The 24,000-nt window shown below is 43.8% G+C and overlaps 1 protein-coding gene across 1 annotated transcript in view; it reads right to left on the reverse strand.

Moving 5' to 3' along the window:
- grm7 (glutamate metabotropic receptor 7) overlaps window positions 1-24,000 on the reverse strand; it is a gene marked incomplete at its 3' end in the record, with an annotated part of 270,826 nt that overhangs the window by 101,886 nt on the left and 144,940 nt on the right. Inside the window, exons 3-4 of the mRNA XM_080000236.1 lie at window positions 20,894-21,029; window positions 19,551-19,705 (exon numbers count right to left, since the gene is read on the reverse strand). Coding sequence (XP_079856362.1) covers window positions 19,551-19,705; window positions 20,894-21,029 — 291 coding nt within the window. The remainder of the gene's footprint in view (window positions 1-19,550; window positions 19,706-20,893; window positions 21,030-24,000) is intronic.

Raw genomic sequence — 24,000 nt, forward strand, 5'->3', positions numbered from 1 at the left:
GCCATTGAGAATGAATAGCGGCCATGTGTAACCACTCATCTACTCTACTCTATATGTCCATGGTTTGTTGAAATCGCTGCCAACGGTAAAAAAACAAAACAAAAAACACAACAGTGGATGTTTGGCAGCACTGGATTTAAATTGAATGATCAACGATCTGGAGCAAGTTGTGCAAGAGACATATACGATGTCGATGTTATTTGAAGGAAAACATATTTAAACTCCGAATAACAATTATGACGATGTATTTCTGGTGATGGATGCAGAGAGGATGCAATCTTTTGTCTAGGCTTTTCAATTCATGTCTGCAGCTAATTTGTAATTCAAGACAATGTTTTATACTGTACTATACTGTGCTATATTTAAATAGTTATATGAATGCAATTTAATATGTATGTCATTTTATTATTAAGATAGTCAAGTCAAGTCAAGTCACACTTTATCTATAAAGGGCAACACAATGCACTTTACAAAGGAATACAAAACCGAAAGAGAGAAGGTAGTTGTCAGCTGGTCATTACAAACGATTATTAAGATCGATAGTTATTATCTGGAATTAGTGCATAGTGTAGGGAATGGATGGAAATGAAAGTGAGGACAAGATGTCACTATGCTGCTGCCTATAGGCATGAATATATATTCATGTATAATGAATTCATTAATATACCAGTATAAAATCACATAATGCAGTTAAATACGTGGACAAATTAATGCTGTCTGAATTATCTACTGTGGAATTTGTGGGAAGCTTTAAATATCTTTGTATTGAATAATATATTTTATCATTATTTTTATTACGTTATTTCATCGATTTTGTGGTACATATTTTCTTTCATTAAGTTGTGCAGGCTCTATTGCTCATGTCATAACATCATTTGATGATCAGTATTTAGCTCTAAAATGTCAGAATATCTTTTGTAAAACAGTGACACGACGCAGCAGTTTCCCTTTATAAGCTACAGCTCCGGAGCAGTTTCCTGCAGCTGCTCCAAGCAGAGGAGCGAGAAACAGAGCGACACCGGCAGCGAGCGAGGCAGCGAGGCAGGGCGAGGCAGCGAGGCAGGGCGAGGCAGCGAGGCAGGGCGAGGCAACGAGGCAGGGCGAGGTAGCGAGGCAGGGCGAGGCAGGGCAAGGCAGCGAGGTAGGGCGAGGCAGGGCAAAGCAGCGAGGCAGGGCGAGGCAGTGAGGCAGGGCAAAGCAGCGAGGCAGGGCGAGGCAGGGAGAGGCAGCGAGGCAGGGCAAAGCAGCGAGGCAGGGCGAGGCAGGGCGAGGCAGCGAGGTAGGGCAAAGCAGCGAGGCAGGGCGAGGCAGGGAGAGGCAGCGAGGGGCAGCGAGGCAGGGCGAGGCAATGAGGCAGGGCAAGGCAACGAGGCAGGGCGAGGCAGGGCAAAGCAGCGAGGCAGGGCGAGGCAAGGAGAGGCAGCGAGGCAGGGCAAAGCAGCGAGGCAGGGCGAGGCAAGGAGAGGCAGCGAGGCAGGGAGAGGCAGCGAGGCAGGGAGAGGCAGCGAGGCAGGGCGAGGCAACAAGGCAGGGCGAGGCAGGGAGAGGCAGAGAGGCAGGGAGAGGCAGAGAGGCAGGGCGAGGCAGGGCAAGGCAGTGAGGTAGGGCGAGGCAGGGCGAAGCAGCGAGGCAGGGCGAGGCAGGGAGAAGCAGTGAGGCAGGGCAAAGCAGCGAGGCAGGGAGAGGCAGGGCGAGGCAGCGAGAGGCAGCGAGGCAGGGCGAGGCAACGAGGCAGGGCGAGGCAGGGAGAGGCAGAGAGGCAGGGCGAGGTAGCGAGGCAGGGCGAAGCAGCAAGGCAGGGCGAGGCAGGGAGAGGCAGCGAGGCAGGGCGAGGCAGGGAGAGGCAACAAGGCAGGTCGAGGCAACGAGGCAGGGCGAGGCAGGGAGAGGCAGCGAGGCAGGGCGAGGCAGGGCGAGGCAAGGAGGCAGGGCGAGGCAGGGAGAGGCAGTGAGGCAGGGTGAGGCAGGGTGAGGCAGGGTGAGGCAGTGAGGCAGGGCGAGGCAACGAGGCAGGGCGAGGCAAGGAGGCAGGGCGAGGCAGGGAGAGGCAGCGAGGCAGGGTGAGGCAGGGCGAGGCAGGGAGAGGCAAGGAGGCAGGGCGAGGCAAGGAGGCAGGGCGAGGCAGGGAGAGGCAGCGAGGCAGGGTGAGGCAGGGAGAGGCAGGGAGAGGCAAGGAGGCAGGGCGAGGCAAGGAGGCAGGGCGAGGCAGGGAGAGGCAGCGAGGCAGGGTGAGGCAGGGTGAGGCAGTGAGGGAGGGCGAGGCAACGAGGCAGCGAGGCAGGGCAGGGCAGGGCAGGGCGAGACAACGAGGGGCGGGGCGAGGCAGTGAGGCAGGGCTGGGCAGGTCAAGGCAGTGAGGCAGGGCGGGGCAGGGCGGGGCACCGAGGCAGCAAGGCAGGGCGAGGCAGTGAGGCAGGGCGGGGCAGCAAGGCAGGGCGAGGCAGTGAGGCAGGGCGGGGCAGGGCGGGGCAGCAAGGCAGGGCGAGGCAGTGAGGCAAGGCGGGACAGGGACATGGGCGTCCCACCCAGCTGCGGAAATAGAAGGCGAGCGAGCGAACTTCTTTTTCGAGCGCTTGGGTTTTTGCTGTTCTGGTTCACGGAAGAACATCTTAGGTGTCTTTGTACTATTTGTCAAAACAAAGAAACAAAAACTTTAAATCCAATTTAGCATTAATTCTAACAAAGGAAACCACAATGCAGGAAGGGAAATTGTCTTGGGAAACGTCCAAGTGTGCAACAGTTTGGCAACACTGGCGCTGAAACTTTTTTAATTATTAGTTGAAAACTTGAAACTACCACTACAACAAACGTAGTAAATACTAAGTCTCTCTAAGTATACCTTATTAGCGTTCGGGACACTTCTTGTGAACCCGCTGCTCCGAAGCAAAACAGACTGCTGCGAGAAAAACAAGTCTGAAAATATTGGCAAGGAACGGCTCTAATGATGAAAAAAGGAATTTAGCTCCATTGAATCCATCAGCTCGTCCGTGTTGGGCGGATTACACGACAAGTCCAGGAATTCAATGACAAACTTATTTATTGCTCTTTTTTGCGAATGCTCATCCACATCCAAAGTTTCCTGACCACAGCTTGCTTCCTTGCTTGCTCAACCTCACGGCGGCTGGCTCCCACGTCGTGCACAGGTGGCGGACCCCGCCACCGACAATGGAAACAGCATGTGGAAGAGCACCTACATGACGCAAATGCATTACATGGCTGTTTCTTACGGAGCGAGACCTAAAAGAAATATATCAAATATATTTTGTGACAAAATAATTACACGGATTTCCACTTTAAACTGTATTTACTAAGGTTTTCGATATCAACTTGTATGAAAACAAACGTATTTAGTCAAAGTAGCGTTGAGAGACTGGCTTTCCAACCTGTGCTTCTGCTCCACCATCAGGCGGTTTGTTTACAGCCTAAAAATCCCTGCCTCTCCGTCAAAACTGTTTTGTAGCGGGATCCCAAAATGTGATGGACACGAGAGGCGAGGCGACGGCGAGACGCCCCAGGGGAGGCAGAGTGTTTCCTTAATTCCTCAACTTGAATGAAAGGCTGTTTTCACAGTGAAGCACTATGAAAACAAGTTTAATTCCCAGGCTGTCACTCGGTTGCTGCACTGATGTTCAAGAGTCCCACATTCAGTCCCACAACATTGGGTTAAGGCCACCCACAGGTCTCAAACCGACGGACGGACGGACGGACGGACAGACAGACGGACGGATGGACGGACAGACCTACAGACAGACAGACAGACAGACAGACAGAACATTTTATGGATACGAATCAGATTACAATTATCATCAGCCACGCCTTATAGATAGATAGATGCAGTAGATGGATAGATAGACAGACAGATAGATAGATAGATAGATAGACAGACAGACAGACAGACAGACAGACAGACAGATAGATAGATAGATAGATAGATAGATAGAAAAATAGCTACAAAAAATAGAACATAACCCTAACTATATATATATATATATATATATATATATATATATATGAAAATTTGTCGGTCATGAAGTCAAATTCTTGGCAATATGTTCACGTTCATCAAGAATTTGATGAACGTGAACGTAACTGAGGTAACAAAGTGGGAAAACCTTCCACCAAACAACCCGACAACCGCGCGACTTTCACGGAACTCGCTAATAAGAACAACAGGTGATTGGCAAAAATCAATCACAAGGTAATTTGCGCCGAGGACATTTTCATGCGGCGCTCAGATAATTGCAGCGCATGCATAATTCAGAAGCCATAAGAGCAGGAAGTGGAAGGAAGAAAGGCTTTTTATTTATTTTTATTTTTTTTTATCTATCTTTTGTTCAGTTGGTGATTGATTAAAAAGCCTCCTCCGGTGAGAGCCAGGGTGTGGGTTGATGTTTTACAAACTGTTGAGCGAGGTGCAGGATTTTAAAAAGCTGTGCTGCTACAAGGACATCGTTTGTTTTGTGTTTGGAGGAAATATTATTATTTTTTTTTTGGTTGATTGCTTGGTGTGGTGATATAAATGGGTGTCCCCCCCCCCCCCGTGGGGCCTGTTATCTTGCGTGGTGGTTATGTTTAAAAATTTTACTTGGTTGACTTTTTCATTATTACTAGAATGGATTTATTTCTTTACTGTAGTTATCGCTCTGTTCATTGAATTGTCCGTCCAGTTTTTTTGTGCTCCTGTAATCCGTAGATACCACACGTGTGAAATCAAGGTGTTTTGAAAAATCTCTCTCTCTCTCTCTCTCTCGCACCATAAAACACGGTCTCCACCCCCAAACGACGCCATTAAGCAGTTGAGCTCTCTTCACCTCCGCCTCAGCTTCTCTCTCTTTCCCTCCATCTCACACCTCTACATCTTTTCCACTTTAAAGTGACCCCCCCCCCCTCCCTCACCTGTCAAACCAGGGCTTTTTGCACTCTTGGGATAGGGGATCAGGACAACGAACATCCACGTCGAGGCTTTATTTTGCCAAAATGCATCATTGGTTCTGACTTCTGAGGCTCTCTTTGTTGATAATAAAGCGGAAGCAACTGTGGATTCAAGAGCCGAGAGGGAGGGAGGGAGAAAAAGACTCGTGTGGGACGTAAACTCAGTGACACTGGGAGAAAGCGGCACTTTTCCCATGAATAACTGATGTTTTTTAAAGCCCTGGTGCCAAAGTTGATAAAAAAACGAGGCCCATGAAGCCGCCAGTGTCCAATAAGGTGCAGAATTATATAAAGTACAGTCCGTCACTTTCATCAAACAGCCCTGGTGCTCCACAACACGCTTAACCGTCTGATCATCTACAATTTAGCAGCAGAAAACAAGGAGCGTGCACTGAGCGACCCCATTTACTGCACGGAAAGATATATTATTATATAGTATAATATACTGATGAAGGCCCTGCTCAGGCCCGGCATAAACATGGGTAGGGTATTGTATGGATGTGGACATTAACTGCAAACACAAAATAACGAAATAATCAATTAACTATTACTAACATAAGTGGTACATCCCCCCCCCCCCCCCCCCCCTCGTCTGTCCCAAAAAAAAGGAAAAAAAAAAAAAACTTGAATAGAGAAAACATAAAAAAAATCAAAATGTATTTTCTTGTTTCTAAATGAATCAACAGCGTGTCTAGTCATATAGTACAACTCGTGTGCGTCATCCCTGATTGTTGCCTTTTTGGGAAAAAAGCAACAGCCACAACATGGACGTGATAACACTTGAATTGCCGCTCGACAAGTTAATAGTTGTTTATGTGCAGAGGATAATTACTTGTGGACGGTTTATCAAAATTAACATTTGCTTGCAATTAAAAGCAAAAGCTGTCAAAATCATTCAGGGACAAAACGACCCAATATTTAGGGTGAAGAGACAAACTTCAAACTCTATCTCTATTTATTTTTTTGATTGGGAAAATACATGCCCTACCTGCATCAATTGCCAATATTATCTTTTTGAAGGTTTATATTGCATACAAACTCTCACACTTTTTCTGAATGGAGACTAAATAATAAAGATATTGAAATGTTATCTTTGAATAGTATTTGAATATTTATGATATTTTCTGATTTATTTTTCAATCCGTCATCATACATGATTTTTAATTTCGCTGTACAGTATCACTATTAAACAAAAGTAACGTGTTTCACTTTAACGGCTCATAACTTCCATACATAACAACATCACAATACAATCATTTTGTTATGGGAGGCCAGGAGCTCTTCATAAAACAAAGAGAGTCATAAAAGTTACGGACGCCGTGCAGAGGTAATGTGAGATTACAGGCCATGCAAAAACCTATTGCACCATTCTTGTTCTCAGATTATTTTTGTGCTGCAGGGAAAGCATGGGTGCATAATGCAGTGAAGGTATTTCTTTTTTTTTTTAAGATTTTTGTGAAATAGTGTACATAAAGGCTTGCGTGAGACCATAAGGCATCGGATTCCTGAGTTTTTGTGCTCCATGAAATGCTGAAAGAAGTTGTTCGTCGTGGCGGCAGCAGTGAGTTTGATGGAGAAAATCACCCGTTTGGGTGGGACGCTCTGAAAGCACAGAGTCAAACCCTCTTCTGCCGTGGCAGATTGAATCGAAAAACACTTGAGCTCTGAGTGGTAAACCCACTAATGTGGACATTTTAAATCCACAACTAGAAGGAAAACAGAAGGGACATCAAGGAAAACCCATATGCTAAAATATACGAAAACATCCCCCAATCACCCACCTCCACATACATTAGAAAAAACTGTTTATGATGTCAACACCAGATATCTCCTTATTTATACATTACTGAAAGTGAAGAATCAGTTGTTGAAGTTGATGTGTTGGAAGCAGGAAAAATGGGCAAGCGTAAGGATCTGAGCCACTTTGACAAGGACAAAATTGAGATGGCTAGACAACTGGGTCAGAGCATCTCCAAAACGACAGGTCTTGTGGGGTGTTCCCGCTATGCAGTGGTTAGTACCTACCAAAAGTGGTACAAGGAAGGACAACCTGTGAACCGGCGACAGGGTCATGGGCGTCCATGTGCTCATTGATGCACATGGGGAGTGAAGTCTAACCCGTCTGTTTCGATCCCACAGAAGAGCTACTGCAGCACAAACTGCTGAAAAAGTTAATGCTGCTCTGATAGAAAGGAGTCAGAACACACAGTGCATCACAGCTTGCTGTGTATGGGGCTGTGTAGCTGCAGACCGCTCAGAGTGTCCATGCTGACCCCTGTCCACCACCAAAAGCACCTACAATGGACACGTGAGCGTCAGAACTGGACCACGGAGCGATGGAAGGAGGTGGCCTGGTCTGATGAATCACGTTTTCTTTTACATCATGTAGATGGGTGGGGTTAGGGTCTGATCCGATCATGCATCTGTGGGATGTGCTGGAACAACAAGCCAAATCCATGGGGGCTCCACCTCACAACTTCCAGGACTTTAAGGATCTGCTGCTAACGTCTTGCTGCCAGATACCACAGGACACCTCCAGAGGTCTTGTGGAGTCCATGCCTCCACCCTGATCGGTGTACATATATGTATTTCTTTTTTTAACTTTATTATCTTGATTGTCTGTACAGTAGGCTAATGCACCAATCCTCACCATGACAAATGCATCATATATGAAATTGGTGCTTGGTAGAATAATTTGATTCTGGCTCTCATTTGTCTTTCTGTAAGGACGTCTGTGGATGAGCGGCTGTTAAACTTACAGAAATTAGAGCTGGTGCCATCCTGGTTCTGGCGCAAATAATTATTGGTCGTATTGGGAAGTGGAAACTCACAAGACTTGTAAAAAAAATGATGCAAACCCGGCTTTATTGGAAATAAACGCCCCCTCCTGCTCGTCCTTGTTGGGTTCTGAGCTCTGCATCCCTTCTTATGAGGACGCTCAAGGAGACAAAGTTTTGTTTCACAAGTTTAGTCAGAACAATGGCAGAACGCGCGCGCTGACAAACTATCAGTGATGACGAGAACGGTCATGAATATGTGATCGTAACAAGACCTGATTTCAGAGTTTGTACAATATCACATTCAATGAATAAATGTCCATCTTATCCACTGACAACTGTCAGTAGAACATTTTCTGTACATTTGAGTTCGGGGACACAGACAAAAAATATTATTTTACTGGAAAGCATATTTCAATTTTAGGTGAGTTGTATTTACTTATTATCACTTATTTTATCTCAATATTTATATATGTTACAATTCATATAGTTTATTCGATTTTTACAGTTTTACCTGTATGCTTTTTTCCCCTGCATATTTACTCCACGAATATCTATTTTTGTCAGGTTTGCTTTTTTACTTGAAAAGTGTCCCATAAATAGACATTATAATATTATTGTCATTTAATATCTCTTTGCTAATCTCTACTTTTTACAATCTTCATTTGTGTATTTTTTGGGGGGGTTGGGGTCAGGGGTCAGGTGGTTGAGTTGGTGGGTGATTTTTAACCAACCAAATTGTAATAAAATATTTTGCGTAAACTCATGTAACCGCGCTGGGGATTTATTTGCATTTTATCTGTATTTGCATCTGCAGTTTTAATCATTTACGTTTCACAGTCATCGCTGGGAAGTTGATCAAAAACACACAGTAGAGCGGCGCTAATGACGTCTGCCCGCGGCTGCGAGCGTTTGCGCTTTAATAACGCGACGAATCTAATGCATTACGTCCTGATTAGTGTCTGGCAAGGCAAGCACGTAACGATGCATTCAAACAGCACGGGAACAAAGCTGCCAAGCGCTTTGCGAGCACTATAAAACCAAATATCTGAGAACCTTAAAGTCCCTGTGAAGTGAATTCAGTGATTTCTATCCAAACACATTATTCATGTTGTAAAGTAATTGCTGAAAACATGTGAAAAGCCTGAACGATGTAGTACCGAGGGAGTTAGTTGTGGGACCGTTAAACTGTTTCTCACACTTTTTCGGGCGGGGCTAAATCAGTGACGTGTGACGCCAAACGTCGCTACCCGGCACGGCCCCTCCCCTTAACGCCGGAAAGGCCAGGTCGGAACCCGAGCGCCAGCGGTGAAATAAGCCAACGGTCGAGCGTGAGCTCGCGCCGAGTCCTGGCGCCGATCCTTCAAATTAAGCCCAAAAAAAAACGTTTGTCCTAAAACTCAAACCCATTATTTGATCGATAATTTCCCCAGAAAAAGTATAAGTTCATATGATTCTGGCGAGATGAGTCTAAACAAGAGAAAGGTGAACAAATACATTCAGTGAATATGATGCTTTCATATGATTTAGTTTTTTTTACAATATAAATCAATTAATGAATTGTTAATTCCGTAATAATTAACTTAATCTATTGTTCTTGTTCCGACAAACACAACTCCGCATTTAGGTGTGATGTTATTTAGTATTCTGTATATAGACGCCCCTGGTGTCGGGCAACGACGCCCTCAAACGATAGATAGGAAAACAGTCAGGGAATAAGTTGGCCGCCTCTGAATGAACGCTGGCTGCAGTGCGGTGCGATGCAGCCGGGAAAGCAGCTTTAATACTCGCTCCCGTGGGACACGCGCCGCGCAATGCGGGCACAAGTTGAATGAAACGGAGGGAATGAAATGGCGGGATTATTTTCTTGCAAAGAATGGTTGGGGTTTTTTTTTAATTATGTTTGCACGTGCTTATTAGAGGAAGACAGCGAGGACAACAAGACAGACTCGAGATTAAACTGCGCCGGTGTCCCGGCCGACGCAGCGTTGAACTGAACCCTTTCATTTGAGGCGGGCGAGCTAGACGCTGCCATCATCAATATCCTTGAATGAGTCTTGGCTTTTTTTTTCTCTCCAGCTGCCACTTTTTAAGAAGCAGAGTTCACACAATATCAGATGAAATGAATCAATTAATAAAGCATGTCAGGTTTGCCTCTTCATTTTGTGGCGGCGCATAATTTTTCGATGATACAAGATAACGTTTTGATCGCCAAAAACGTTTACGGCGGCAGAGTTGACGGAGCGGTGCAAAAGTAAAATAAATTGATGAAATTTAAATGAAATAAGGAAATAATAAAATATGTAGATATCTAGAAACAGAAGTTGACAGAGAGCAGCGCTTTGCTTCCTCGTGATCCTAATAGGGGCAGGCGGCGGGTACACTTAAGTAAAGTAGTGTACAAAGCCATGTTTATTTATTTATTACCCATTATTGTATAATCTATGTCGTCTGGTGAGACAGCAGGATAGTAGTGAAAATAATAATTGTTATTAAAAGAACCATAATGATTACAATAAAGACAATAGTACTGATGGTAATAATAATGATAGTATGGTATAATCGTAGTAACAGTAATAATGATTATAATAACATGCAGGCAGCAATACACAGGTTCCAGATCAGTCGTGTTAGAGACATTTTACAGTTCTCAGGATTCTGTGCAATAAGCAGGAGTTAACATTTTTTGATTTTCACGACCGCTTAGAGACGAACCGTGGATTTAGATGGAATTTTTTCATGATGTCACAAAGTGACTGTGTTCTCAATGTAACGCCAAAGGTCTTCAACGTCTTTGTAGAGTTTGTAAAGTTTTATCAATATTTCCTGAATCAAATGTAGATCGGTGTGCATCCAGCTTGGATGACAACACGTATGAAACGTTCCCGTTCATTGGTTTCATCTCCCAATAATCATACAGCGTTGTTCCCTTCTGCTGCTGCTACAGAGAACATGTCATTAAAGTGCTGCTCTCACACTTCCTGTAGAATATCAACCGATGGAAACGTGTCCATAAACATCCATGTTGTTATTTATCAGTTAATGTTTCATCAATATTTTTATCTTCCAAACTTAAATCGGCATTTTCAATATGATCAATCACCTAGATTCATTATTGTTGCTTGTGGTTTTTGGATCTTCTTCAATTTTGGAAAGAGGATTTTTACATTCATTGTTTAACAATTACAAAAACAAATTTTGTAATACCTTTACATAACAATAATAATAAATACATGGTATTTCATAAACATAATAAGTAAATGTTAATTTGAGTTAGTACCTCATTGTAATTTTCTCTTAATAATCCATAATTATAAAATTCAGTTGAATCGATGACTCGTCTATATTGTGAGGCAGACAACATTCATGGAAGTTGAACATTAATTTGGCATTAGAATTATTATGGAAGAGACTTGTCAGTACTTAACACTTTCTGTCTTTTCATTTACATCTGCTACGTTTAGCTGCAGGAGACGGTTCATACGTGACGTTTCTTTAAAATGACCCTTTATGTTTTATGACAAACTTAACGTTGTCATTGTTATAACTGAACTTGTTGTGTGTCAGTACATGTGGAGTCTCAGTGACGGCAGGGGACGTTGGGTCTCGTGTGCGTCAACTTTGACGTATTTACGCCGGTTGACATATTCAAGGAGATTTACGATAGTCGTCGAACTTATGTCATTTTAGTGGTGACTCCTTTACTTGGATAACATTTTCAATAACTTACGTTTCCATGAAATATGAAAAAAACACTTTTTTTGCGAGTAATCGCCACACTGTTTTTCGGGCCGATTTTTCGCTGGATCTTGAACGCATCACTCAGTCGTACATTCGAGTGGACTCGACTCAATGTGGTCACGGGTTTTTGTGGACTACTGTTTTTCCCGCAAAGTAATGGTGAACCAAGGAGATAAATGTAAATCAAATGAGATCCACAGGCATCTACAAGGTAAGAAGATACATAAATATGCACGTAATCATATAGTTTGCAATCTGCGACCGCTACAGAGCGACACCACACACTGGACACGGTGCCAATGCACCTTCTGAATCAGAACCTGCACATTTATAGTAAATAGTATGATGATGTCATAAAGCGTCTTCCTGTAAATCTCATTTCGTTCCATTTGTTTTTGAACGTTTTGAACGAAGCAGGAACCACCCAGCTTCTGTGGGTCCAAATTGGTCGGTTTTCCACTCGTTTTGTGCTACGTATGTGGATCGATTTGGATGAAACTTAAATCACGAGATGTTTGTGACATTCCGGTTCAAACCGACACCTCAACGGTGTTCGTCAGCATCTGTCATCGATGGGTTCCAGATCGTTTCAGCCCTGTCGTAGATACTTTATCGTTCGATGACTTCGACCACGTCTGGGATTTGGGTGACATTTGGCCGGTTTTCCACCAATTTCTGCTCCGTATGTGCATCGATTTGGATGAAAATTGAACCACTGATGCTTGTGACGTACCAGTTTAAACGAGATATAAAACCTGTTCGTAACTTCTGCCGTTGTTCTGTTTCAGATACTTTCAGCCTGAAAAATTCAGAGAAATTTTCCTGAACAATTACAATTAGAAGAACGAGATAAATAATATTTATCTATTTCCCCCTATTGTATTTAATAATAATTAGAATACATTAAATGAAATTATTTCATTTACATGTCATTTTAAACTTTTCTCAAAAGTGACTTACAATAAGTACATTTTGCGATAGTATCACACCAACTGTAGAACACAGTCACAGCTAAAACTGTAAAGAAAAATACCGTAAGAGCAGGGGCGGTCTTTTTTTATAAGGTGGTGTCATGAAAAAAATAATAATAATAATTAATTCCCGGTCATGCACTTGAATTCCAGGAGATAGAGTTCATTCCCTGCGTCTTTGTGTAAGCTCATTATGAGCGTGTACTGATGAGGCACCTCTGAAGTGTCTCTTCCCTGCTGGGGTGAAGACTGTGAGAACAAAACAAAACCAAAAATAAGCGAAACAAGAAATAAACAAAGACGCAAGGTCCAGAGCACAAGGAGCCAAACCAACGGAAGCCGTCATCGGTCACAGCAGCAGCGGAGCCAAGCTGAGGCTCTAATGGACAAAATACTTTTTATACCCCTATCTATACTCTCAAAATGAGAGTAAACATTTAACTTCAAAAGGAGGACACAGTGGTTTTGGACAAATATGTCACACTTAGTGAATTCCAACATTTAAGCTGTGAAAAATAAACAAGTATGAAAATGCAATAATAAAACATTACATTAGTGGCCACAATAGAAAAAAAAAACCGCATATAAAACGTCAATAAATAAAATTTCTCAGGGACTATTCTCAGCAGCGATTGATGATGATATTTAGTATTGTCTCTTTTTGTTGTTTATTGTTTACGTTTTTCTATCTTCCAGTTAATTTTTAGGTTGTTTATTTACATTTTCTTTTCTATTTTTCATTCTTATTGCCATTATTACCATTTTTTTATGTGACCTGCTGCGACACTGCAATTTCACCTGGAGATGAGTAAAGTATCATGTGTCCATCCATCCATGCATTAAACTATCTAGAACTGCTTTCACACATGCACTGCAACCCTGAAATTACCAGACATTACCCAGAGGAGCTGTATGTGTGAATGCAAATGTCCGAATCAGTTGGATCGAACATTTCCCAGACTTTACCCAGCCGGCATCCGAGTACAAAGTCTGTGTAATGCTCGATTGAGCAGTATGTGTGAACAGAGCAGGTGATTGTCCAGATCATTCACAGCGAGCGAGTGGGCGTGTCGCGTGTTGATGACGTCAGTTATTTACCTTCCCACGGGTCTTTGTGCACGGAGCGTAGCTCCTTCGTGCTCCTTTATGCTTTCCTTTATATTCCTTTCTCCTCTTTTGTTTATATAACATCCAAATACATGGAGTATCAACGGCAATAAAGACAAATCGGTTGCCTTGTCTGATATCTTGGGTGTGCTGTAAAACTCTGCAACATCATTGCGTCACTGCGTCACGTCCTGCCTCCTGCAGCGTCCACCCAGGCTCCGCCGCTCGTCTAAACCAAACCGATAATTTCCAGGTGGTGCAAACGCGTTGCACACGGACAATCTGAGGAGCGGGCTGAGGAAAAGTAGTGAATTTAATTACGTAGTGTAATGAATACTTAAGTAAGTATACAATGACAGACTTGAAAAAATACTTGGGGAAAAAAGAAGTATGAGTAGCCACCGTGATTGGGCGCGGTCACCCCCCGCCGGCCACAATGTAGTGCCAGCGACGCCTGAGTAATGACAGTCAAGGTGTCCTGCGATGTCGAATGGACGGATGACCCTCACCCCTAAACCGAACCCTCACGAAGAAAGAAAGGGTGGTTACGTGATCGGTACCAGTGAATGTGCATCTCCTCCTCCTCTTCTCATCCTCCCATCGTTTGTCAGTTAAGCGTTCCCCCTCTCACTGCTGCCGTAGGAATCCACAGCGACAGGCTTCCAGGGAGCAGTGTCACATTAATTATCTGGATTATCTGAGTTGTAGCATCTAAGCGCTCCTGGGAGCCACCTCGCAGGCAGCATCCAACCGCTGCCGAACCCAGACCCGAGTCCCCGCAATGAAACCGCGGAAACTACGCAGCTTTATAAGGTAGCATGACAACTTTCTTATTTGCGAAAATTTAACTTATTGATAAAAAAAAAAAAACAATTCTCATTCAATATCTCATTGTGTTCTAATAAATGTATCAATACATTTGATGAATAAAATAGATAAATAAATAAAAAAATAAAAAAATAAATAACGGAATAAACAAATGAATGGATTAAAAAATAAATAACTAAATAAATGAATACATTCTAAATATTAAAAAAATGATGTATTTGTTTCCCAGTCTTTTTCTCTTTCCTGAATTCCCCCCAGGGATTAATAAAGTACTGTCATTTATTATTTCATGCCATCGACGCATAAATATTACATAAATGTTTTAAAAATGCTCGCACATAAACATAGCGTCACTACAGATTCTTCATCCGGTGGATGAGACACAAAAAAGTTTCTTCCCCCTGCCCCCATTTCCTTTTTTTCCCAGGCATATTTGTGTGCAGGATGACATCCATTTTGGCAGATATACATCATGTTTTAAACATTAGAGCAGATTAAAATCCGCAGCCTCTTATCTGCCTACTACACATGGAAACACTCCACCAGCTCTGTGTTACACACAAAGAAGATGGAAATGAAAGCGCTGAAGGAGGGCTGATGTGTAGGTAGGAATCTTGTCGGAATCTTGTCGCGCCGACTCTTTGACTGGTGTAGGCAGCTGTTGGCCCTTAATACGCTGACACACATTCAAGCGAAACTGAATAAAATGTTGGCGTGCCGTCATCTCACACACAAAGAGGCAACGATAGGGAAGTACACGTGGCCATTGGTCAGACACTAGAGGTGTTTGTGGTTACAAACCTAGTGGCTTCCAGTGCTTTCTTCACCAATTTCAACTGGTCTCGGAAAATGACAAAAAAAAGTCAGGCGTCAACTTCACTGCTGGTGCTATTTCAAATGGCCCCTGGGGGTTTGTCGCCTTATGATAATGGGTGAGTAATAAACTTGGCTCCTCACACAGGTTGTTTCTAAACCCCGGGGACGCCAGAGGGATGTGATCCTGCACACTGGCTCAGCTGAGGTTACCAGATCTGCAGTAGCTGCTCTGGTCGTAACACGGCCAAACGTTTTCAAAAGCAGTTTGTAAAAAAAAAAAACAATCGTGAGCACTGAAGAGATGCCGTCTGTGTATGAAGCCCAGCACGCTCAAATGTGTTAGCAACGTGAGAGAAGATCTCCAGACGCGCTTCTCCACTTCTCCGGGGCTAGGACATGGCCTTGACAAGGTCAGGCGCGATTCGGGGGAACGGGCACAATAATTGTAAACGAAGAGTTGAACGAGGTTTCTTTGGTTCATTTCTTGCGATGCACTGTAACTTTCATGCATTCTATGTATTTTTTTTTTTTACTTTATGCATTCAATGCATCCTTTTCATAATGCGATTGTTTTGCACTTTGTCTCAATGCTTTTGTTGTTTCATGTGAAGCACTTTGAATTGCCTTGTTGTTGGAATGCGCTCTACGAATAAACTCTCCTTTGCCACTGGTTTAACTCATTGACTATGGCTCCGCCCATCATGGTAAGGGATTCCAATGGTACAATTACAGCCGTAGTGAAGATCCCAATTCAGTGGTTTTGTGATAATTATACGACGCGATGCAGGGAACAATACCAAGGAGCATTTTATAATTGTTGGGTTATTCTTCTCACAGTATTTGTGTCACCCTACTTCATGTTGAAAGGATAAATAACGTGGGGAAATAACTAACATTTCAGAAGTCGCTGTGCCTTTTGAAGCAGACATAATGATGACAATCCAGTCTGGAAGAGTTGGATTCGTCACACTCTGTCAATACCAATTGACTTTAATGCGGCGGATGGAGCGGTGGTGAGCACCAATTATTGGAAGGGAAAAAAAAATGTTTATCTCTTAAAGCAAAGCTGTGTCCCTAAGCCCAAACGCTCAAAAAATAAGAGGCGTTTCTTATATTGATATAAATTGTTCTTTGAAGGAGGTACGTGACTCCGAAGTCAACAGGACAGAGATTTTGGACACTGCGCTGAGATCTAAAAACCACCTCAACAGGTAGGACTGACACACCTTGCCCGTCCAGGCGCAGGGCTCCCTGAAATGGCAACGACCTTTTAACTCTCATTGGTCCTTATCAGGGGTCGGCAACCATTTTGACATGAAGTGTCAGCTTTGCGTATATTGCCGAGCAGGGTGCTCTATCAAGATTCCTCTCAGGATTAAATGCAATACTGGAAAAAGATATTGGAAAGCCGATATCAATAATGAATGTGATTCTGGAAGATACCTCAGTGTGATCCCCGGCCCTGCTTGTACCGGAGGATATTTGCTAACAACCACATGTCGATACGTTAAACCTTCCTGACACAGCCGGGTTTCTGATGAAAGGACAGCCAGTCTATTAGAGATTAATTCAATTCTCGCCATCCAGAGCAGCTGCATCAAGAAAGAGAACACGGGTCCATGCCCCAAATCCTGTCGTGAATTCTACTTGTGTTTGCGTGTGTCAGCGATTCTGATGCCGTGCTGCTGTGCGGAAAGTTCTCCAAGCTGACGTCTTATGTCTCAAGCGAAAGGAGGACAAGGAAGAAAAGCAAGTCTGCAATGTCACTTAAGAGACGTCTTGCTTGCTAATAAAAACCGCCCGTGCGTCGAACGTGCTCCCGGAGCAGCTTCCCATGCCCCTTGCCGTCTCGCTCATTGCGGTATCCGGTTATTTCCGCGAGAGCCTCTGTCTTTCTCCGCCCGGGAGGCCTTGATTGGATCACATCAGCTGAAAGAAGGCGCGGGAACCTTTCCGGAGCTTAGCCAACTAACCACTGTGTAGAGAGGGAAAATGTGGTATGTGCCGCCCATCAAGCAGGGGCTAGAACTGTCCATGCGTCAACGAAGATGGAGCTACTGTGAGGTTAACAACCTGCAGCCATAACCTCATTATGGTCTGTATTTGACAGTTTGCACTGAGGTTTTCTTATGCAGTGTTTCATGATGCGGTGATGATCAGTTTATTTCGTGGCACCTCTCTTTGTCCACCATAATGGCAACGGTCCTGTCCATTGCCACTGCAAAACTATAGCGACGCCCATTTCCACCATTTCTATCCCCCGCTATGTCGTTAAAAAGTTGTTCTAAAAGGTTTTGGCAAAAGTGATTTTAATTGAGTGTAAAATGAACCACATTTTTCCTCTATTTAACCACTTTATTTGGGGACATTTTGGTCCAAAACAGCCTCCCCGTTTAGGCTTGGGAATAGAAGGCTGGTATTTCTAAGAATATTCCAAAAAGTCGATATGCTGCCATGGAGTTGATACCAGTCAAGGGCGAGCTACAATTTTTTTTTGGCTGTGTAGTCTATTGGTTGAGTTGCTTTGAGTCAGATTGACATTAAGTGCCAAGGATTTGTGGATTAGGAGGCATAATTGACTTAGGCGAGTGGATCTGTCCCAGCATGAGGCCACAGCAGTCATCCTCTACCACGGGGGAGGTAATTCACTGCCTGCAGCTATCACTCTGGCTTATCCTCCATCCAGTCTCTCTCTAATTCCTCACACCTCTGACCTTCAGTCACATTTTCTCTTCTTGACGCTCTATCTTCACTTCACTTGTAGTCGTTTCTCTTTCCCTGTCTGATCGCATGCATTTTATACCATCCCCGGCTTTCAATTTCTTAACAATCCTCTGTTTAAACCCCAACACCAGGATTTCGTTTTACATTTTTGAGCTGTTCAATTAAATTGAATAGCTCAAAAATGTGAGAAAAAAGCTCTTAGTAAATTGGTCCCTGGCAAATTGTATATAATACTTTGCCGGTCAGCAATCGAATTAAGAAAACCCCTCACCCGAAAACATTTTTTTGAGTACACACTTGAAACTTACTGGTAGCCTTGTGTCTTGGGAGTCCACCTCATTTTCCAGTGGCTGCCATGTGACATTCAATTGCAAAGCTCACCCCATTTTCTGTTGGAAGGAAAACTCTTGTATCGAGTATCCATCCTGATTGTCTGCCTCTATCAAGCCAAATGGAATTCTCTCTCTCCATCCCAGTCTCCAACTTAATCCATGCGCTCCTCCATGGAACCATCAGTGGAATGCATCATGGCCCAAAATTCTCCCCAAACTCTCGTGGATCGGGAAAACCAACAAAGGACGTGAGAAAGAAACCCCCCTGCTGTTTCCATCCTTCATTAGACAAAAAAAACCCATCCAGACAGATTGAAGAGTAGTGTGCTACCTGTGGTCTCCGGAGCCAAATTAGAGCTTGTCCAAGGTAACTCAAACCGAGCTCCTCTTCCAGTTTGCGTGAAGGGATATAGTGTTTAGAGCTGTGATGTTTGATGTGCGACGGCTTTTGTAATACACAGGAGTCTTTTTCCATGAATTTGGAATGCAGACGCCACATTTGGCTGCTTCCCATTAAGGATTTCAGCGTGCCGTTGTGTATCAAGAAAAACAAACCATCCATAATTAATAGAAATTTAAACGCACGTCAACAGTCGACAAATCAGCTGGATGTCCTTAAAGCTTTGTCAACAACCGTTTTTTTGATTCAAGAGCTGCACTCATCAAACTCGCTGTGGGCAGCGCTGCATGATTTATTTTTCCACTGCGCTGACACAATGATAATTCATGGCGTCAAAACTCACTTGGACTATTTCACTGTAGGTCACCCTACAATGTTCACGCCGTTTTATTTGTGGCTGTGCCCTTACATGAAAGTAGTTTATTGTATAATGTGCTTGTTTTGATATTAACCTTCTAATAATATTTTATAAGCGTTACGCCCGCTGACCTGGTAGAAAAATCTATTGAGTCATTCGGATCAGATGAGTTGAAGTAAGCTGTTTGTGCCTACAGTAGTTGCTCTTTGAATCAATTGGTTCCGGGAGTCTTCTGCCATATAATTGCTCGCTAGCAGGTGCAAACCAGATTTTTTCCGGTGTTTCGAGCAATTCATGCTCTCTCCTGTTGCGTGGAGAGGCACAAGGAAAGTAATTTCACATTTGTTTCATGAATTTTGAATCCAAAATTCTATCATCCACATTTTGTTTTGGAGATTTGTAGTTGCTAATGAGCAATTTCGGTAGCGTTTCAAAAATACAGGGAAAAAAAAGTACGAGTACAGCAAAGAGCGGAGGTCTGAAAGGCAAATGTAATTGGTGAGAGTTTTAGGCACAGCAAAGATATTAGCGGCATTCAAATGATATAAAAACAAAGAGACGTACCGCTGATGGTGGCTCTCTTTGGCAGTATGGTGACTGCGCCCACGGCCGCATCCTCTAGCTGGTGGATCGGACTGTTCTTGGCTCCCCAGCTGTCTGAGCCGATCCACAGGAAATGACCCACCTGGTCGTCCCTCTTGCTGGCATTCAGAATACCCCTAGAATCGGAGACAAACCCACTAGTCAGCCCTTCACCGTTAAGGTTGTGTCAGTGAGGACCCATCAACGCCACAGCTCAGTGGCGCCGCCAGGCGTCCGGTGTCATCGGCAGCCCCTTCAAGGAGGGTCTGCCGCCCCTCACCCCAGGTCAGTCGGGAGTTTGCCCCCAGACCTGGCAGGATCTTTGTGGTTTCGCCTAAAGTGTGTTATTGACTAATTTGGGCGCCGCAGGTTCCAACTCCGGGCTTCACCCTTGATATCCCCCGGATCACCTTCTGGACCCTCTGGAGCCTCCACCCGACAGGAACCCATCCCGCCCGACACCGGATTGGGATTGAGTGTGTACCGGACCCGACGAGCAGGGCACCGTCTCACACGCTGTCCAATTTCTTTCCCCCTGGTTGAACAGCGCGCCGCTGGGGGAACGCCGTTGCGCCCTCACACCCTTGGGAGCAGTTGTGGCTTCAGTGTCTTGCTCGAGGACACTTCGGCCGGGAGGAGTCTAGGATCGAACCGGTGACCCTCTATACCTCTGCCTCTCACCGCCCCCCCGCTAACACCGTTAAAACAAAGTACGAGCACTTTGTTGCAACTGTCGACGGTACTACTTTACTGTAACTCGGCTGCTATTTGAAGAACTACTTTACTAAAAGGTGAGTCACTATCTTTTTTTAAGTACTTTCACTTTGCTACCGACCTCTGAATCTCTAAACCCGAATCTAAAGTGATTTAAACATTTTATGTCATTTTTTTATTTTTTAATAAATAATAAAAAAATAAAATGAAAAAAATAAACATTTTATGTCAAACGGACACACTCCTTTGCTCAGTAGCGTAGGCAGGCGTGACTGAATGCCTTTTATGTGAAATGTGCATCGAAGTCAAACAATGTTTATGACTTAGATGCAGTAACTTTTAACATTGCCACTGAGGGGACGTCGGGATCAGTTACATATTAATTTATCATCGTGGCGCACGTCGATTCACAGCGTGAAGGACTCTTCGGGCTGTGATGTATCCCGCAATCTTTAGTAGGGTGTGAAAGGTTGGTACCTCCAATCACAGGCACGATGTCAATTCTAAGCCGTCACATAAATGGGTCCGTTCCCATAAACGTTTGTACCGCCACCTTCGGTCACCGGGCCGAGCGGCTGCTTCAGCCTTTGAGGGAAGAGGACGTGTCTAACCTGATGTCCTCGTCGGAGGCAAAGATGATGACCGCCCTGGCGTATCGCGTGTCCAGCAGCAGGCGGATGATTTTATCAAAGTCGGAAGGTTTGTGGTCGTGGGGGATCTTCAGCGACTGAGCGATGCAGATTCCACCTGTGAAAAGAACAAAAAAAAACAAAAAACGATGGGCCAAATTGCAATCGCATTCTCGGTGAATAGGGGGACAGAGACAAAAGGTAAAAAGTAGAAAGGGTGCTTTCCTCACTTCTCAACCGTTTGACATTTCGCCAAACCACCCCCGTTTCCCGTGCACAGCTTTTTCCAGGGTGCGAGAAGAAAGGCACAGAAAGTTCTAGGCTGAGACATAGCTCGAATAAATAAATGTCAGTCATCTGAAGAAAAAAAGTTGCAGAATTTCCACTTTTTAAAATAGCTGATGCTCCCCATTAGCCAAATATTGGTTTGGCACGCAGCTTTTATCCACTTTCCTACTGAGGCTTGATTTAAGATCTCAGCATGGAACAGCATGGCGGAAAAGTTTTTGGTTTTGATCAGGGCATGGCAAATCAATTGGTCTTGACATTACATACAATAGTGATGAGTATCACATTGTGAAAAGAAAATCCCTCAACAGGATTTGTTCTGCTGGAAAGATTTCTGTTTCTCTGAGCTCAAATTGACAGATTTTGCAGTCAAATCACTATTGGGGTTTTTAAGTCTTAAAAACGCCGGCTTGAATAGGAGAGGATGACAGTGCAGATAGGAAATGTTCCACTATTATAATGGTGAGTGTTTTTGCTTTAGAGGATTAATATGGTGGCTTGTATGGCAACGTATACTATTACAAATAATACATATAATACAAGAATGTAAAATATTGTCGGGCATCTGGCCCAAAAATATCGAATCTGGGCCAGATACTAAATATTGAACTGGTATGTGGTCCCAGGCTTCAGTAAATTATATATATCTATATACAGTATATATATATATATATATATATATATATATATATATATATATATATATATATATATATATATACATACAGTATATATATATATACTGTATGAGAGAGAGAAAGATAGCACTGAATCAGCCATTCCAGAAGACACACAGCAAAAGCCATTTTATTGATCAATCAAAATGCAACGGTCTATTTCCATTGATTTTTCAGTTTCTTACACCTGACAATTTTGATTTTCTGCCTAAAAGGTGAATGCTCCATCATCGTCCAAACAAAGGACAACGTGGGGCTGCTCATCGTCTTGTGCGGATCCAAACAGAAAGCTCCCTTCTTGCGATGGAGCCACACTATAAGAGCCCCGCACCACCATTGTGTGGCCATAATTGTCATTGTTCAACAGGAAATAAACAGTTGTCCGAAAATGAACACTCGCTCATGTTTTGAGCCACGGAGAAACAAGATCAAAAGCTCAATTCCTCCCTCCACCCATCCTCACCCTTCTCAAGAGCCGTTCTTTTTGCAGTTCAAGAGGCCCACAAGCCCACCAGCCCCGAAGTCCACCAGCCCACTAGCCCACCAGTCCACCAGCCCAGAAGCCCACCAGCCCAGAAGTCCACCAGCCCACCAGCCCACCAGCCCACCAGCCCAGAAGTCCACCAGCCTACCAGCCCACCAGCCCAGAAGCCCACCAGTCCAGAAGTCCAACAGCCTACCAGCCCACCAGCCCAGAAGTCCACCAGCCCACCAGCCCACCAGCCCACCAGCCCACCAGCCCACCAGCACAGATGCGATTTCACTCCCAGCATTTTCTATTTTACTGACGGCATTGAGAGCATTCAACATATTTTGCAAGCTTAAAGATATATGTGTCTTCTACTTCACCGAGTAAATCTGAGAAATCGTGGGTCTGAGTCTCGTATGGATTGCTTCAGTGCCAATACGTGTATCGTAAAGGCCCATTTACGGTCGTGCGGCAAAACAGCGCCGGAGCTACGCCGGAGGTATTTCCGATCCTTGCGTAGCGGCCTCCAAAGAATGAACGAGGGTGTCGCATCCCTGCAAGCAATGTCATTGTTGCCACTTTCTTTTGTATTTCCGGCAAGTCATTTCCTCCTCCACCAAGTTATAAAAAATATATATATATATATATATTAAAACTGTTTGAAAATATAAAAACTACTTAAAAACATATACATTTACAAATAACTATTGAAAAAATTACAGAGATTGCGAACTCAAGAAAGGAAATAGTGCTTGGATTGGACATTGGGTTGGACATTACAGAATGTGAATTATGGTACAACCGGTCCTGAAGATGTGCAATAATAGTAAAAGGGGCCGGCACAGGCTCCCGGCAGCGTCTGCAGTCGGGGCGCAGAACTATCAATAGCTCACGACCACCATAGACACCGCAGAGGGAATACTGACGACACAGCAGCGTATGGAATTATTCCATATCGTGCTTGTTTTTCAGTGCAACAAACATTTCCATAAACAACACGTTCACTTGGGTCTCCAGCATCTGTTTGCGCTTTCACTGGTGCTGCTTGGAAAAGTGTCAAAAGTTGAAAGCCTGAATCGCGCAGTTCGATTGCTTTTTCCACCAGTCATCAGATGCACGGAGAAGCCAAGGCTGATGAAAAATAACAAAAGGAAAACCTGTCGCAGCGCTACCGTGTTGAAAAGGCCACACGCAGAGTCACACACAGGGTTGGAGATGCTGCATTGATGACGCCGTACTTTTCTCTGATAATAACGGTTGGGAAAATCGAATGAGAAATACCAGTCAATAGTAATTCAAGACCACTCTGGTTCAAATCTTTTTTATTTTCTTGAAATTATTATCGAACATAAAAGGATATAATTTTAGGATTTGTTCTATGAGTCTGTTGTGGCCAGTACGATCTTCTTCACTGTCACATGCTGGGGCAGTGGGCTGAGGGTCTCTGTTATCTGACCTCAAAACACGGACATCCACTTCTGCACCTTCTGCATTTTACACTCTATATAGATATGTTTATAACATATAGATATCTTCATATATATATTTATATATAAATATGTTTCTTAGTAATTATTATATGTTGTATGTAAATATGTTGTATGTAAATATGTTGTAGGTAGATTTGGAGCTGTAACAAAAGTAATTTCCCCCTG

Source organism: Zeus faber, assembly GCF_960531495.2.
Source record: "Zeus faber genome assembly, chromosome: 5".
NCBI classification, from domain to species: Eukaryota; Metazoa; Chordata; class Actinopteri; order Zeiformes; family Zeidae; genus Zeus; species Zeus faber.